Genomic DNA, 17,501 nt, shown 5'->3' on the forward strand with positions numbered 1-17,501 from the left:
CTAAATTTCAGATTGAAATCTGAACTTTGGTCAAATTTTGTCATATCTGAACTTTGGTAACAAAGAGTCATATTGAGACAGATTTAAATCTGAAATCTAGTGACTGTGGATTTCTAATCTGACCGAAAAGGGGTAAAAACTACTAGGGTTTAATATGTATACTACAGGGTGTTTCAATAGAAATGAGTTTTTCAAAACTTAATTATGGATAAAAAAAACACTTATAAAAATGTTTTATATTTGGAAAACCTGTAATGGGACATGCCTGGGACATTTATGTTTCACATTACTAAAAACTATTACTTCAACAAATTATTTCAAAACTGTTTTTTTTCCAAATGCTGTTCAAAAAAGTGCACATTTTTTTAATTTGAATGGTGCGACTTTTGTTAATAGTTGAAAAATGTTATGTATACTGTTTGAATTGTCATAAACTATATTTTTTAAAAAAATATATGTACTGTTTTTGTGCTATTTGTAGTTTAGGGGCTTCTTTGAAAAATGTGAGTAAAAGGTTGAAAAGTTTTAGGTAAGTTGGAACATTTTACCACGTAGCTTCTAAACTGCGAACCAAAAAATAGGCAAATCCGAATTTTCAGAAAACTTGTAACCAAAACATGCATCTACATTTTATATTTACTGTAAAATCATCCTAAATGAGTATTAAAGCTGCTATTCTGCAAATTCAGATTTGCCTATTTTTTTTGGTTCTCAGTTTATATCATAAATAATAAACGAATGGTTCTTATAGATCCAAAAACTAGAGTTTATGACGATTTTAACAGTATACACAACATTATTCTTCTATTAACACAAGTCGCACAATTTGAATTTTAAAATGTATGCTAATTTGCACAACCTTTAAATCTATAAATCTTCAAAAATATGTAATTCAATAAAACCGGTTTTTAAGGCATAATTTGTTAAAATAATTACGTTAAATATTTAAAACACAAATGTCACGTAAGAGGTTTTTTAAATATATAAAGCATTTTACATAATTAGTTTTTTTATTCATAATTAGTGTTTTTAAAAACCCTGTAGTTTAAAAGTTTTAGTGATTATAATATTGAAATATTTTTTTAAGGAATAACCCCATTGCATGAAGCAGCAAATTCAGGTCACATGGATATTGTGGAGTTCCTTGTTCCTAAATACAAAGAGAACCATTGTTTGGATATAGAAAATATACATGGTGAGTGTACTTTGTAAACATTTTGAATCATTGACTTTTTATTAATTCCTTGATTTATATTTTGAAATAGATTTTATCATGTCCCCAAACCTATCATTTTCCATAGGAAATTATTTCAGGATACACTGCATTGCAAAGAGGAATAATTTCTGGACATGTTAATGTTGTTGAATATCTCAGCAACAATGGGTCTGAAATTGATAAAAAACATAAAAATGGTAAGTGTGGTATAAACAACGGCAAACAGATGGGAAGTCATTATAGAATAGTTTCACTTTTACTGTACAAATAAACAACACTTTTAAACTCTGATTTATTCAATATAAATCACTTATTTTTAACAAGATTTTTATTTACTACATATTCAATCAAATATTTTTATGTTCAAATCAGATATTTTTTATATAACTTTTAGTAGGCTAGATAAATAAATGCAAACTCCACTAATGTGAAATTTGAAGTTATCTGATTGTCCGCACGAACTAAGTGTCAAGTGCAGCTCAGGAACCCTCTAAGATGGTGCTTAAAAGAAAGTTCAAAACAAACTGAAGTTCGAGGATTTAAATTTAAAATACATTATTTAATACTTATATTTGCGGGAACTTTTGTTTAATGAAATCTTCCAATTTTTAACATTTACAAAACAGTCTGCTTTATTGCATCAAGATCCATGACAGATCTTTATAGGAAATAAATGTCTATATATGAGCTCAAGTTTTCCAAGTGATAAATGTTTAAAACTCATAGTGCTCCAATAATCCGTAATAAACTCTCATTGACCAGAATGATAAGACCCATTATTTTATTGTATGAAGAATAAATTCATTTTTTTATTTTATGTTGCTATTTGTATTATAATGAAGTATTAAATTTCTATCCAGAAAACAAAAAATTTAAATTTATAATATAGAAAATAAAAGAAAACTTAGTTTTAGAATAATTTGATACTAGCGATACGTGCGTAATGTAGTCAGATATTGACATTTTAACCCTTTCAGGACGATAATTTGAAATAAAAAATATTAAGATCCTAAAATAGTTTAAAGAAAGAAACTGTCAAGGAGAAGATAATGGAAGAATAGGGTTAATAGTCAGAATTCAGATAACCAAAAGAAAGTAAATAAAACATTGAATAAACCTAGCCATTAGCGAGATAATTATATCGAGCCCAACTCTAGTATATCATAGCTACATATACACATAATTCTAAGATCATTGATAGGCACAGCAAGTCACTTCTATATTTCATAGTATGCAATAATGCATAATGCAATAAGTTTAGTTTTTTTATTAAGTTAAGAATTATACTTTTATTGAGACAGGAATTTTAGCTGAAAATTCAGCAGAATTTTACATACTAAATATATTTGGAAAATTTCTTGTTATCAGCGGGTAGACAACGCCCAAATTGTGGTAAAATTGTGTCAAAAATGATCCACATGACATAATAACATGAGGGAGATAAGAGGAGAAGTGGGAAAGAAAACCCCTAAAAAAGAGATGGATAATCCCTCATTTTTATTTAGTCACATGGATTATTTTTGACACAATTCTAAAACAATTTGGGCTTTGTCCAGCGGATATAATACGCTGGTAAAAATAAAAATTAATTATAACATCCAGCTTATACTATTTTAAGACTATCCTCAGTAAGGTGGCTGGTTGTAACTAATATTTAGCTAGTCTTTGTTACACATACCCTTTTAGCCATAGGTAAGATAAAACTTTTCTAGTTTGGTATTGCCAAATGGCTAACCTGAACTTGGGAAACCTACAAAATCTTTTTTCATTTTTTTTATTCACATGAATCTATTTTAGGCACAAAAGCAATCGAAATGGCAGCAGATGTGGGTACAGTAGAAATGATACAGTTAATATACAATAAGACGAAAGACAGTAACCTGAGGAAAACCAAATGTTGGGGTAAGATTACATAATGCTATATTTTGAAATAAATATTGACTATAAACTGTGTACACCTTACTTAATAAAATATATTTTTTTCAAGGAGAATACTTTGCAAAGAAAGTAGATGAATTAGGATTCTTAAACGTTTTGAATAAACGATTGTACCAACACCAACCTGAAAAGCTACAAAATTTTCTTCAAAATTTACTTGTCTATGCATGTCAATTTAAATACGATGCTTTAGTGACAGAAATTTGTGGTGTTCTTCAAAATAAAAACTCTAGGGCAATGAAAAAATTGACAAATTATAAAGATTACTCCAAAGTTGTTGAGGAAATAGTACATCATAAGAATGAAGATGAATTAACACCATTGTGTTATGTAAGAAAACATCATGAATTCATGAATGGGCTAGCATTATTGAAATTAGAAATTGAAGCTCATGGCAAAGAAAATGGTAAAGACTGCTTAAAATGTATCACTCAAGGAACTGAATATTATCACTTAGATCCATGGTTGATTGACTCTTTTAAAGCAATTAATTCCTCTGAAGGATTTGGAAAAAAGATCAAGGCTATATTTGATGTGCTTGTTTTTGTCATACCATCAATAGTATTCTACTTTTCGGACTTATACACTGACTTTATTTTATGCATTCAATACTATTATATGGTATATGTCTATGGATCAACTATGAATACTGCTTGTTTCCAAGAAGATGAAGACAAGTCTTGCCTAGTTCAAACATTGGGAAACTTCTCCTGTTCTGACTCAACAATTACTCTCTCAGCTGTACATGGAATTGTTACTGAGGTTAATTGCTCAAGTGTAAATGATTGGGTTCACTGCTTTGAAAATGACAACAATGAAATTCAAATACAGCAATATAAAACTGCATTTTATGTTATGATTGCTGCTTGCTTAATTTCATTGATAACATATGGTCTTAGTGCAAGGAAGATTAAAATAGATAAGTCTGAAGGAGTTTGGAAAATAGTCAAATTTATTTGGCCTTTTACATATGCATATGGAGAATACCAGTACAGAATTGATCCACATTACACAGAAAGTGATCTACTGAAGGTTAGTAAAAGCACATGGCACATCTTAAAGAATATCGAAAATGGTCTGGAAAATTTTGCACAAATTTTGCTTCAAGTCTATCTGCTTTCTCCATATGTAAACTCAATCCGTAATCTGCCCTGGATGAATATACTGTATTTGAGTGTTAACAGCATTTACAATTTACAAGCATCTTTCAGCATTCCAAATCTATTCTGTATTCAAAGTAATGTTGACACAGCTCTTGGAAAACTATTATTGTCAATATTGTCGATATCATATGGAGTCTCCTCTCGCAAAACATCCAAACCTGGACAGACATTTGGACAATCTATAAAGAATCTAGTACTGTGGATCAGTTATTTCTTTATTACAATTTCAAGGACTGTTGCAATCTTTTCCATCATATCTCAGAATCATCCAGTTACAGCTATATTAATATCTGTACTGGTACATATGATAGTAGTTGCAATTGTAAAAAGGATGACAGATGATATTGGATACCTCAATGATGATGGAGATAAACTGTGGAAAAGAGTTTCTTGGTGTGCATTGAGCTGCTTAGCATCACATACCTTTAGAATAAATTTCAAAGATAACAAAAGAGGTACTAATACCTTTCACAAGGAATCTGCATTTCAATTTGTTATTGTTGTAGAAAATATAATTCTATTGCTGCTCCCAGATGCTTTCCCTAATCTATATCCAAACAATAATGATTGTTATCAGTTCAGTTATCATGATGTTCTAATTTCTTTTTTGTTGTGGTTTCTTGGAATTATTTTGCAGGTTTGGAACCATTTTTATTTTTTCATATTCAACCCCTAACAGTCGGGCCCCTTGCCGCACCTATTATCTCAGTCCCTTTTATAGCTAGAGGGCTAATTTTTTTTTGTGAAAGTCCCCTGTTTGATAATTTTTCGACCTTTAATGACTCAAAGTCAATTTTCGCTTTCTTCACCATTTTATTTAACAACCTTTGTTCTTAGGTCCTTTTTTACTTAAAAATTTCAAACAGCTGTAATTTTCTTATTTTTGAAGCTAGAAGAACAATTTTTTTTGCAGAAAATATTTATCTTTAAGTAAATTTTTATTAGAAATATCAAACCATAAATTTTTATCGCCGCAGCTGTACTTGGTTGCTGGAAGCAGCTGGCGGTCGGCTTAAAAATGGTAGTGGATCTTTATGAAATTTTGATACGTTAAGTAGACATATTAGAAAAGCTTAAGTTTAAAATTTGAATTCTCTAAGTCAAAAATTGCCACAGGAGCCTTATAAAGATTTCTGGAGACCTGGAGGATCAGGACCTGCAGGGTCATACCTGGAACCTGAAATTGACTTGAACACCTCTATTTTATATGAGGATGTACTACTAGAGGATATTTTAGTATTTTGATAAGATAAACTGCTTTGTTAAAGTCAAATATTTTTGCTCTTTACCTGGATGACCCTGCCGGGTTTGCTGACATCTAGTGCCCGCCAGGATGGAGATATTAAAAAAAATCCAACTCTCAGTTATGTGTCATACCCATACTTTAAATTCAGGCAGTTTGGGCTCGTTTTCTTTCACTTACAGAAAATGAGATAGAAAAACCGACCGTTAAGGGTTAATAATCTATTAGGGCCTATTTTGCTTTACTTAGAGTGATGATAGTATGTTAGGTACCGCATTACTGATTTAATAAGTAAACTTCAAATATCATATCTTTGATTCTCATGTTTTATTTATTACACAAATTTCAGGCCTTTTACTATAATTTCTTACATCCAATGTCAGATGCAAATGGACCAGGGATTTGGCATTTTGTGCTTCAAAGTAAAATAGTCGGGTAATGGTATTTTGTTTACTTTAGTCATGAAACTTATAAAAACATTTTTTTTATTCTGACACGTTAAATCTTAAACTCCTCAATGTTACATACAATCTAACAATTTACAAATCTTTACAACTACATTATTAACTAGCGGCTTTGCCCCTAGAGGCCTCCGGGGGCACTTGACCACAAATGGAGAAGAAAGTAAACATCTTCAACTTTCTATTTTATTTTTTTTAAATATAAAGGAAAATTTATCTGGGGACGTACTCTCCAAAAACAGTTATACATCTTCCCAGAACCTATAAAAAGCTTTGCTGTAAAGGAGAACCATGCCGGTTCAACTATTAGAGAGACCCTTTGGTGCAGATTGACAGACATAGATCCTGGTACTTTTATATAAGGATAGAAATGATTATCAAAATTACTTCAGCTTAATTAACAAGAAATAAGTAAGATTTTTAGTATTCTAATAATTGAGACAGAAAGTCTTCAATTACCATTTTTTTCTACTTCAAATTATACTGTTTTAGAGGAATCAAAAGACTATGGCAAAATATTGTGAAATATTGTCAAAGAAGTAATTCAATTCAAAGGTAATTAACATTTTGAAATGTTTTGTATATATTTTCTTTAAAAATATTTTGATACATATTTCTGAGTTTTCAATGAATATAAATTTTTATAGCTAGTCGGTGTTTATAGAATTTAGATATGCAATCGATTTTTTTGTAGACCTCTTATTTTTTAAGTGATTTAAGTTTTTTTTTTAAATCAAGTTGGTTTTAAGGTACTAAAACGCAATAAAAAAAAGAAGAAAATGGCCATTATGAACAAAAATAATAAGATCTTTAATTTAACACCTTACTTTTTTAATTCTGTAAGGTAATTATTGAAAAATCGATTTTTTAAACCTTGGTTTCATCAAAACTTTCAACATAAATATATCCTAAAATAGGCATACAAAATGGGTTCATTTATACTTTTAGAATCAGAAAAATATTATGAATCCATTGTAAGCAAAATTGAAAAAAGTAAAAAATATAAAAAATAAAAAATGGCCTAACATATTATTTTGTACAGGCAACACTTACTTTACCCCCTATTTACCCCCTTCCCATTTTTAATCTCAATGATTTTACTCTTAAAGATTTAAGATGGTTGCCTGTATGATATGATATTTTCATATAATTTATTTTATCGTAGTTTATTTACTATTTTGTAAACTTTTTATTTCAATTTTGCTTAGAATGGATTTGTAATATTTTTCTTATTCTAAAAGTATATATAACGCCTATTTCTTATGCCTCAGTAATGATATATTTAAGTAGTTGAAAGTTTTTATTCTTGTGGGTACAAAAAAATAAATTTTTCCAATAATTACTCAACAGAATTAAAAAAGTAAAGTGTCAAATTAAAGATCTTACTTTTTTTGTTCAAAATGGCAATTTTCTTCTTTTTTTTGTTGCGTTTTAGTACCTTAAAACCTACTCAATTTAAAAAAAAAATTAAATTACTTAAAAAATAAGAGGTCTACAAAAAAACCGATTGCATATCTGAATTCTATGGAAAATTTTACATCTACTACTTACTAAAAACACCGACTAGCTATAAATATAAAAGTTAAGACAAGACGCCTTCTTTAGAGAGAATAATGTTTGTTGAGTTACTAAGTGTAAGAGCTATATTTTTTAGCAATGAAGAAAGCGATGGGAGAAATTCAAATATCGAAACAGGTAAACATATCATAATATAATATCATATATATCACGTTATCCTCTTAGATTTTTTTTTTCAGTTTTGAAAATTTTGGTTCACTCCCCCTTCAAACCCCCAACCGACAAAACTATGGCTCTGGCAGACAATAACATTTTTTTACAGTTAGGTTAGGTTAGGTTACAGGCCTTAGTTTATAGGGCCGAGCGTCCACGACTAGGCAGGCTAGGGGGCCTTAAGGGCGAAACCCCCCTAAGAGGATAATACCCATAATATTACACAATTAGATTCATTTTAAAACTCATTAAATTTAGTTTAGAGAGTCGGGCTGAGAACACGCATTTTGCAAGCTCTCCCCGCCCTACCCATGTGTTAGCTCAGTTCTACCCTCCCCCCTCTCTCAAACTAGTTCCCCTCTCCCCACTGCCCGTGGTCACTCCGCAGTTGGAGGAAAGGGAAGACACTGTAGCCAGAGGGCACCTCGTATTTAGGCCTGGCAATGTGTGTGTGTTAACGTATCGGTCAATTGTTAACACAAAATATGAAAAATTAATACTAAACAAATTGATTTTTAATATATATATGTGTATCCTAATCGCTTTATCGAACAATCTATGTCATTATAGTGAAAATACTCTCTAAAAGAATTTTTAATAATTTATCGGTCTGGCAACAGTTTACCGGCGCAAAGTACTTTTCACAAATACGCTCTCCCATTGGCTAACATATTCATGCGTCTTACCATTGGTCAGCCGACCCACACTCATCAAGCACCCTCGGATCCGCCATATTCATTCCATCATGGCCTGCAATACGTGTGACAACCCAGAATATTGGTCAAAATTCAAATCAAATTTAGACGCAGCTCTGGATGTTAAGTTCAGTGAATACGATGCGAATATAGCCAAGGTAAGGGATGAGCTTATCCATAGTACTTTTGCCAGCCATAAAACCGAAATAAATGATATTAAATCGAGAGTCTCAGATTTAGACGTTAAGTTAAAATCTATCGAAGGTATTGAAAACTTTGTCGATGCTAAATCAGTAGCAAGTGAGCAAAAAGCGATTAGGACTACGATTACACATCAAAAGGATTATTTAAACTCTGTCGAAACGTCGAGGGAAAATTTCGTAAAATTTCAACTGCTACAAAACTCGATAAGAGAGCAAAGATGTCGCGATTGGAGCTGTAGAATAGTGAACTTTCAGCAGCCATGGAGCCGCGAAAATATTACAGAGTTTGTTATATTTAGAAACATTATAAGACCCACCCTTGAAACCGCCGTTAAACGAGGGGAATTAGAGTATATCCCTACGCATTTTAGTGATATTGTTGAGCGTGCTCATATGCTCCCATACTCTAAGGGTCAAATCCCTGTATCTATCTTTCGTTTTATGTCTAGATCCTACCTCGACGCGTGGATGAACAATAAGAAGGCTGTGCTTGACCGATACAACGCTGAGATTAAGAGGTTCAACCCTAGGAACAACGCGTCACCGGTCCCCTTCTTTCCCAACAGATTCGTACAGGCCAAGCAAGACATGTCAGACCTTAACAGGAAGACAATGACCTTTGTATATGCCACCAACCAGATCTCGAGGGCCAAAGTCGCTGGCCAACATGTACAATTCCAGCTTAAGAACGGCAGTCGCTGGATCCGTTGCCTGAATCCGTTCGGCAAGGATCTGAAGGAAATGTCTCTGCCCATCCCTGGAAGCAATGATTTTTTTCTATCCGAAGCACCGCCGATCCTCCTATTCAATAAATCATCGCCTGAGGAAAGGAAATCATTTTTTTCGGACCAAGCTGACCTAACAGAGGAGGATTTCCCTAGACAGTTTAACACAATTACTGCTCATCCTGCCAACTCTGTACAGCATCATTCGACCTCAGCCCCTGCCCCAGCTCTTGAGGACCTGGCTGCTTTCCCCCCAATTGACTCTGCCGCCGCACGTAGTGCCGCAACCGCCGCACCTAGTGCCGCACCTGCCGCCGCTGCACCTGCTGTCGCCGCACATAATACTGCTGCCGTACATTCTGCACTTGCCGCACCTGCCGCCGCGTTCGCCGCACCTGCCGCCGCACCTGCCGCCTCACCTGCCGCCGCAATCGCCGCCGCAATCGCCGCCGCACCTGCCGCCGCACTTGCCGCCGCACCAGCCGCAGCATCTGCTGCCGCACCTGCCGCCGCACCTGCCGCCGCACTTGCCGCCGCATCAGCCGCCGCATCAGCCGCTGCATCTGCTGCCGCACCTGCCGCCGTACTCGCCGCTGCACCTGCCGCCGCACTTGCCGCCGCATCAGCCGCCGCATCTACTGCATCCGCCGTTGCTGCGGCCACTGCTGATCCTGTTGCCACGAGGGCCAAATCCAGAGAAACCAAGGAGGTGAGAGACACCGCCATCAAACCAAAGCGTACAGCAACGAAGGCGGTAATCTCAACATGAAGTTAAGTATCTTAAACGGCGAAAAAAGGTACCTAACATAAATTCTTGTTTCTTAGCTCACCCAATGACTTAAAGACTTTCAGCAGAGTTATTATTGATTAATATAACGTGAACTTTATAATAATATGCGTAGTATTCAACTTATTATTATTGTCTGTATGTCAGAATATTAAATAACCACTTCATTCAACTTATTATTTTGTCAGAATATTAAATAACCAGTGTATTAACGATTAACGATTAACGATTATTGATTGAAATATTAATACCTATCGAAAGAACTTAATATTCTTGCTTAAGTTAAAGTCTCAGCCACCTCCACATCTCTGTTTTCGTTTTTGTTTTTAATTTTGTTGATTTATCATATAAAATATATGGAACTAGAATGAGAATGAGTAAGGGGAACTAAACTAGCTTATAAATGTGTTGCCACCCCCAACACACACATAAACTAAACGCGATCGAAATAAATATAGTAAATATAGTAATTTTTTTCGTTTCAACGATAATATCTTATATATTAACTGTCTTTATTTGTTTATTAATATCTACTGTGTTTCAGATGTCCATACTTGACGTTAAAACGATTCCTCCTGCGGTGCTCCTGGACCAACCCTACCATGACAAACCTCCCTAACGAACAAATTGACCAGGATAACGGTAACTTGAACGATAACGTCGGTCTGAACCTTATGAATCCAATTTACGGTGACTATTTTAACGATTTTGAAAATGAATTCGGAATTAATTGTGTTTTTTCAAATGAACAAGGAGTTGTACAAAAATTGAAAACATTTAACGAAAATCTTCTCAATATTTTTAGTCTAAATTGTCAGTCATTACATTCTAAATATAGCGATATTGTCTCCACTATAGACTTCTTCAGACAACATGATATCCACTTAAATGTATTATGCTTCCAAGAACTATGGCTAAAAAAGGATGTAAATATGGATTGCTATGGGGTTAATAATTATGATTGGCATGTAAAATTGAGAGCAAATAATAGGGGGGGAGGGGTGGGTATCCTAGTAAGCAGATATTATAAAGTAGATAAACTATTTGACAGTTTTTCATTTAAAGAAAATATTCTTGAGTCCATCTGCTTAAAGCTCACCTATAATGGTATGAAGTTCTGTATATTAAATTGCTATCGCCCACCTAATCAAAGCAATGCTGAAATTGAAGAATTTTTTGAACTATTTCTTGATTTAATTGATAAAATAGCAGCATTAAACATACCATACTTTATTATGGGAGATTTCAATTTTGACCTTTTTAAAATAAACAATATAAATAGCAATTCTATGAGAATTATTGAATCTTTTTCTTTTAACGGTATCATAAATACTGTTACCAGAGCCACTAGAGTTACTAGAACCACAGCAACCCTTCTTGATTTATTCGGGGTGGGGAATTTTATCCAAAACCTGATGTCATCTTTTGTTTTAACTTCAAAAATCTCCGACCACTTGCCGATTATTAATTCATTCCGAATAGACAAAGTAAACAAACCCAAACTTCCAGATTTTTTTGAAAAAAGAGAATTAAATGATGAAAACTTTGATGCTTTAAACTATGCACTCTACCACACTAACTGGAACCATGTCTTAAGTCAAGATAACGTAAACATTGCTTATAACAATTTTATTTCTACCTTTATAAAACTTTATAATGAAAAATGTCCAGTTAGAAAAAAACGGAAAAACAAACGCACCCAGCCCCAGCAACCCTTCATGTCAGATTATTTATTACGTTGTAGACTGCATAGAGACATTCTGTATAGTAACTTTTTAAATGACAAAACCATAGAAAATGAAAGTATTTACAATGTCTATCGGAATAATTATAATAGGCAAGTAAGAAGAGCAAAGGTTGATTATTATAGGAAACAAATCAGGGATGCAAATGGGGATGGGAAGAAACTCTGGAAAACTCTCAAAGAAGTCATCGGTTTTAATAAATCTTCTCCTGAGTGCACGTACCTCCAAGTAGGTCCAAACAAAATTGAAAATGACCAAGAAATAGCCAATGAATTCAATCGTTATTTTAGCCAGATTGGGTCTTCCCTAAGGCCTGAAATTCCTTCCACCCCTAAAAACTTCTTTGAATATTTACCCCCCCCATGCCAAGATTCCCTCTTTTTCGAACCCCTGTACCCCTTTAAGGTTATTAATATTATCCGTAGTATTAAACCTAAGCGTTCCACGGATATCAATGATGTCTCGATGTTTGTCTTGTCTTGCTGTGCTGATACCATTGCCACCCCCCTAACACATATTTATAATTTATCACTTCAAAATGGCATTTTCCCAGAAAAAATGAAAACTTCAAAAATAGTTGTTCTTCATAAATCTGGTTCACTCAGCGAGGCAGATAATCATCGAGGCATTAGTCTCATTGATAACTTTTCCAAACCCATCGAGAAATATGTCTGTGACACGCTGGTTAAGTTTTTAGAAGACAGGTCTTTTTTTAGCAACCGCCAGTTTGGCTTCATGAAAGGAATCTCAACCTTCCATAATGTATTAAATTTAAGCACAATGATTACCCAAGCACTCAGTCGAAGCGCTTCCTGTATGGCCATATTTTTGGACATAAGGAAGTGCTTCGACATGATAAACAGGGATATCCTTTAAAAATTTATTTTAAAAATGACTTTTATCGCAGACTGGTTCTAAGCTCTTGTACATAAAGACATAGCTTCTGCGCATTTATGAGTCGTACTCCTCGCTGGAGTCGCCGTAGGCGCCATAGACGGGCTCCTGGTTAAGCAGTTCCTCCAGGATGTCCTGCTGGGCTGTGACCAGGCGGTCCATTGTGGCGATGGCGTCCATGTTGGCGTGGAAGGACCGGGCGTATGTGGGCAATGCTTGAATTAACCTCACAACCAACCCGTAGTTTCCGTACATACACTGGAGGATCTCTTCGTCGATGACGCCGTAGCGGGACCTCCTCCAGAGTAACTGGTCTCCCTCGTACACGATGCCCATTAACCTGCGCTTCACCGTGAACCAAAGATCGAAGCAGCACCGATCTACCCCCGGAAATGGGAGTAGATCAGGCGCTGCCGCGAGGTTCAACAGCTGCTGGACATCGGGTACAGGATCATCTGCTTCTTCGCTGGTATCTAGCATAGCAACAAGCTCCTGTACCTGAGCCTGGAGGGGTGCATCTTCCTCGCCTCCAGCTCCTGCCGGAATTTCCGGCGCTTGCCCTGGTATAGCTCCCTGGCCTTGTCCTCCTTCTTCTTCTTGATTTGACATCTTGAAAACAATTAAATCTTGACCCAATTTCCCCCTTATTTATACCCCCTTTGTGTTTTAATACCATTTATTATGTAATCTTTAATTAATTTTAATAATAATAAGTAATCACTTTCCCCACTTCCGTTTCCCGCTTATTTTCCCCTATGCTTGACAAACAATTGTCTCCCGCCCGCCCTTTTACCAAGCTATACTAGGAAACCACCTTTTCCCCCTTTTCCCCCCCCCCCCCTCTACCTATACCAAGCATAATGCGCCGCGCAGTCGGACAAGTAGCCACGGTCGTGAATAAACCACTTACCCCGTCCCCTTTTCGTCTCGTTATTTCCCTCCCCCCCCCTCCCCTCTTACCCTTTCAATCCTTTAACTGTTTTCCCCCTAATTTAACAATGTCTCTACTTCACCCACTTATCTTTATATCTGTAATTTTGTTTTGTCATTTTCTCCCCATATATTCATTTCCTATTTTTCGACGCCAATATTATATTGATAAATTTGACCCATAGCAACATATTAACAGACATCCAACTACTTTACACATTTTTTCTATAATAAACACTAATTAAAGTTTATAGCAAGATATCTAAGATTTATTCATAGAGTAAAAGATGGATGAGTTTATGGTTTTAAATTAGTACATTGAATTATTAATATTGATATTTCTTACAAAACTGTTCACTTTAAGCCATAGTTAACTCAAAATTAGCAAAGTCATTTTTTTTTGTAATGAAGTCCTTAATATTTCATTCTCTCACTTATGCATTTTGTGGATATCTTGTATATGAAGTCATAAAGAACTTGACCAGTATGGGTCCTTGGATCAGTACTGGCCACTTTCTGGAGCTAAAGCTGGAGGCATGCTCCTTCCTGAGCAGTAATCTGCTGAGCAATTGCGCCCAATTTATTTTCATGATACTCCATGTTTTTGTTTGGATTATACAGAGTAAGTACCAACTCAGTCTCGAGGTAGCCCTGCTGGTAGAGTAGCCGGGCCACCTCTCGACGTACTTCCTCACTGACATTGTCACCATTGACTATATTGAGAAGTTGTTGATGTGTCACTGTTAAGCGATCACGTAGGGGCTGCCACATTTGTTGATATTCCTCCTCTCCGAACATTTTTTCCTCTTGCCTAAACAACAGTAAGATTAAAACGTCACTAAAAGCAAAGCTACAACCAAAAAACTAAGCGCGCGACAACGCGTCACAGTTTTATTCAGTTTTATTCTTCAAATTCTACCAAAATTTTTACCCTGGCCTACTTTCACTTTTACTTTCACCCTTTTCTTTCATACATAAAGAGAGATTAATATAACGTTTTTAGGGCACTAACCTCCTCCCCCCCACCTTCCCAACCCCTCCATCCCCCCCTCCCAATGTCTGTACCCCCTTCACAGCTATGCTGTGACCAGTTCTCAAAACACAAAAATCAGATTCCGGAGGAATCGAACTCTACATACTTAGGGACACACTCCCTATATCTCAAAATACCAAAATCAGATTCCGTAGGAATCGCATATGACCTATATTTTTATTTTATCTTGTACACAAGAGGATTTTGTATCCCTTCCCAAGAAACAAAACTCAGATTCCGTAGGAATCGAAACCATTACTTTACTCCTTGTTCACCTAGGTACGTTACATAGGTACGTTTTATCTAGAGACGTTTTAATCTAGGTATATCTTTTTTCATTTTCACCGTTATGATTTTATGGATTATGAGTTTGGACCTGCGTTGTCGAGATATTTATCGTTACCCTGTAATTACTAGTGTGGAAGTGTCCTTAGACACGGACATAATTCCACTCTATAATGAAAACAATTTGTTACAAAGGAACCAGTCAGGACAGGGTTGCCAAAGGATCACAACGGGAATAGCGACTTCTCACGAAGGTTTTGGTTCCTTAATTGTTCCGAATTTATGCTTGGAGGAGTTGCAACTGATAGTAGGAGGATGTCTGAAATACACAGCAGGATATTGTATGTATCATTATTATTATTGTTAAGATTTTTATTTGCACATATAACATTGTATCGGCTTGGCAAGCGTCAAAGTACACCAGTGGCTCCACAACCCTTAAAGGGTTATGCCAACTATCTGGTACAATGTTGCATGGAATTTTTCTTGTAAAATAATAATTTTTAACAAACCTTTGTACAGTAAAGAATAATAGAAGGTTGACAAGGATTAGATGTGATTTAATCGAAATATATTCCTACAAATTGAGCTGTGTGTTTTTCCTTGGATAGTCTCTTTTCAACATCGCTGCCGTGTATTATTCCAATAATTTTTATCATATATGAATTTGGCTTGGCAACTAGGTGGAGACGAAGTTCGGCCAATTCCATGCTAGGTACCTAATAATAGTTATTATGTAAATTGTTCTATTCTCAAATTTGTACCAAACTTAACAAACCAGAAGAAACAAACCAATCAAAGCATAGTAACCTTAATGAATGCCATATATCTAATAAAATCATGTTGTACCTTTGAGGAAAATAAATCTTATCTCTCTTATCTAAATCTAAAGGAATAATAGAAATCGCATTTGTTTCTTCAAGCAGATATCTTGAAGGATTTCAAAGACTTATCATAATTTAATGTAGTAGGTACAAAGTCACAATTTCTTGTTAAAATCCTACAAAAACTTTGATTTTACATAATCCAAGTTTTATATTATATAGATGAAAATGAAAGGATGCTAAATGGAGCACAGGTAATTTAAACTAAATTACATGTTTATTATGTTGGTTGGTTTATCTGTAAAGATTATAAAGCTAACACTGTTCTTCGGCATTTGATTTAAAAATACTTTTTTCTAGTCCAAGGAAAAGCTCCCAAATTACCTCAAATAAAAGAGAAAAAGGAAACTTAGCCATTTTGCAAGAGCATCAAACTTAAATAATATCTGCTTTACACAATATTATCAAAGCATAATTTTATGATTGGTACCTAACATAATTTTATTTCATTTTTTTTTGAAATAGGGAAATGATTTGAGTAGCATAAATATCCAGTCCTAACAAGAAAATGAAACAATGAAAAAATCTGTTTTGTATTTATTCAAAACCGATTCTTATCCGGTGGATTAGAACCGATTCTCATCCATACGAAAAAAACTATGTCTAGCATCGTATTATATTCAGTTTTCTGAATATAAAAATGTACACTCATATGATTTAAATTAGTTTTTTTAGCCTGTGCCTTCGGCACCTCGGGGCTAATAAAGCTGGTTTTAATTTTAAAATTGTACATTTTATATCCACGGAAAGCTGTTTATAATACGATGCGAGCAATAACTATGATCAACATAAAGTAAAATGATTGTACTGTATGATAACTGTTTGAAATAAGAGAGTGTTTATTTAGAAATGTTGTTTTTTTTATTTTAAATTATAATTGCAATTAGTTGGGTGTCTTCAATGAAAGAATGTAAAGATTTCTATATTTAAAATTAATATTGTTCTGGAATTTTATACTAGAACCAACGCAACTTTTATTAATTAGGCTAATCTTAAAGGGAGTGTGAGTGTAAAAATTTCTCATCATATTATTAAATCTTAACATTATCTAAGCACATTTCCCTATACTGATTAACCAAAAATGTCCTATTAACAAAGATATTGAGTATTTATGCCTTGATTTTACAGCATTTCGGGAGAGAAAAAATTGAAAAATAGGAAAATTCTGAATGTTTTATTAATTAAAATGTTTCTAGGGATATTTAACTTTTCATATATAGTTTAAATAAAATTATAGAGTTTGACCACTGAGCAGTGAACATCTGGATTAAAGGTTAAATCACAACATATGTTCTAAAGGTTAGACTAATACACAGCGAAACTTTTTCAAGTGACAGCCAAAATGCCAGCTACAAAAATAACCCTTAGTGAAGAACAATTAACCAGACTGTCAAATATTCTTCTAGAATTAGGTATGAAAAAAGAAATAAGTAATGCCAACCAAGCTTTTGAAGGAATGAACAATTTTCTTTACAATTTTCTTCAAATTTTCTGGATAAATCTGAATTTCATGGCATTTCAGTGAAAACTCTTAAATTGAATTAATTGCCCTTTGTCCCTCCCTTACT

The 17,501-nt window shown here is 34.3% G+C and overlaps 1 protein-coding gene across 1 annotated transcript; it reads left to right on the plus strand.

Moving 5' to 3' along the window:
- Positions 1–1,079: 1,079 nt before the first annotated feature.
- Positions 1,080–16,783, plus strand: LOC145329327 (uncharacterized). The gene is made up of 9 exons (XM_080173386.1): positions 1,080–1,195; positions 1,315–1,413; positions 3,014–3,118; positions 3,204–4,954; positions 5,910–5,995; positions 6,514–6,576; positions 7,676–7,716; positions 16,096–16,127; positions 16,399–16,783. Exons 1-9 carry the CDS (start codon positions 1,126–1,128, stop codon positions 16,432–16,434), a joined length of 2,283 nt encoding a protein of 760 aa, XP_080029512.1. The 5' UTR covers positions 1,080–1,125; the 3' UTR covers positions 16,435–16,783.
- The last annotated feature ends 718 nt before the right edge of the window (positions 16,784–17,501 follow it).

Source organism: Acartia tonsa, chromosome 10, assembly GCF_053477335.1.
Source record: "Acartia tonsa isolate MP-2025a chromosome 10, ASM5347733v1, whole genome shotgun sequence".
NCBI lineage: Eukaryota > Metazoa > Arthropoda > Copepoda > Calanoida > Acartiidae > Acartia > Acartia tonsa.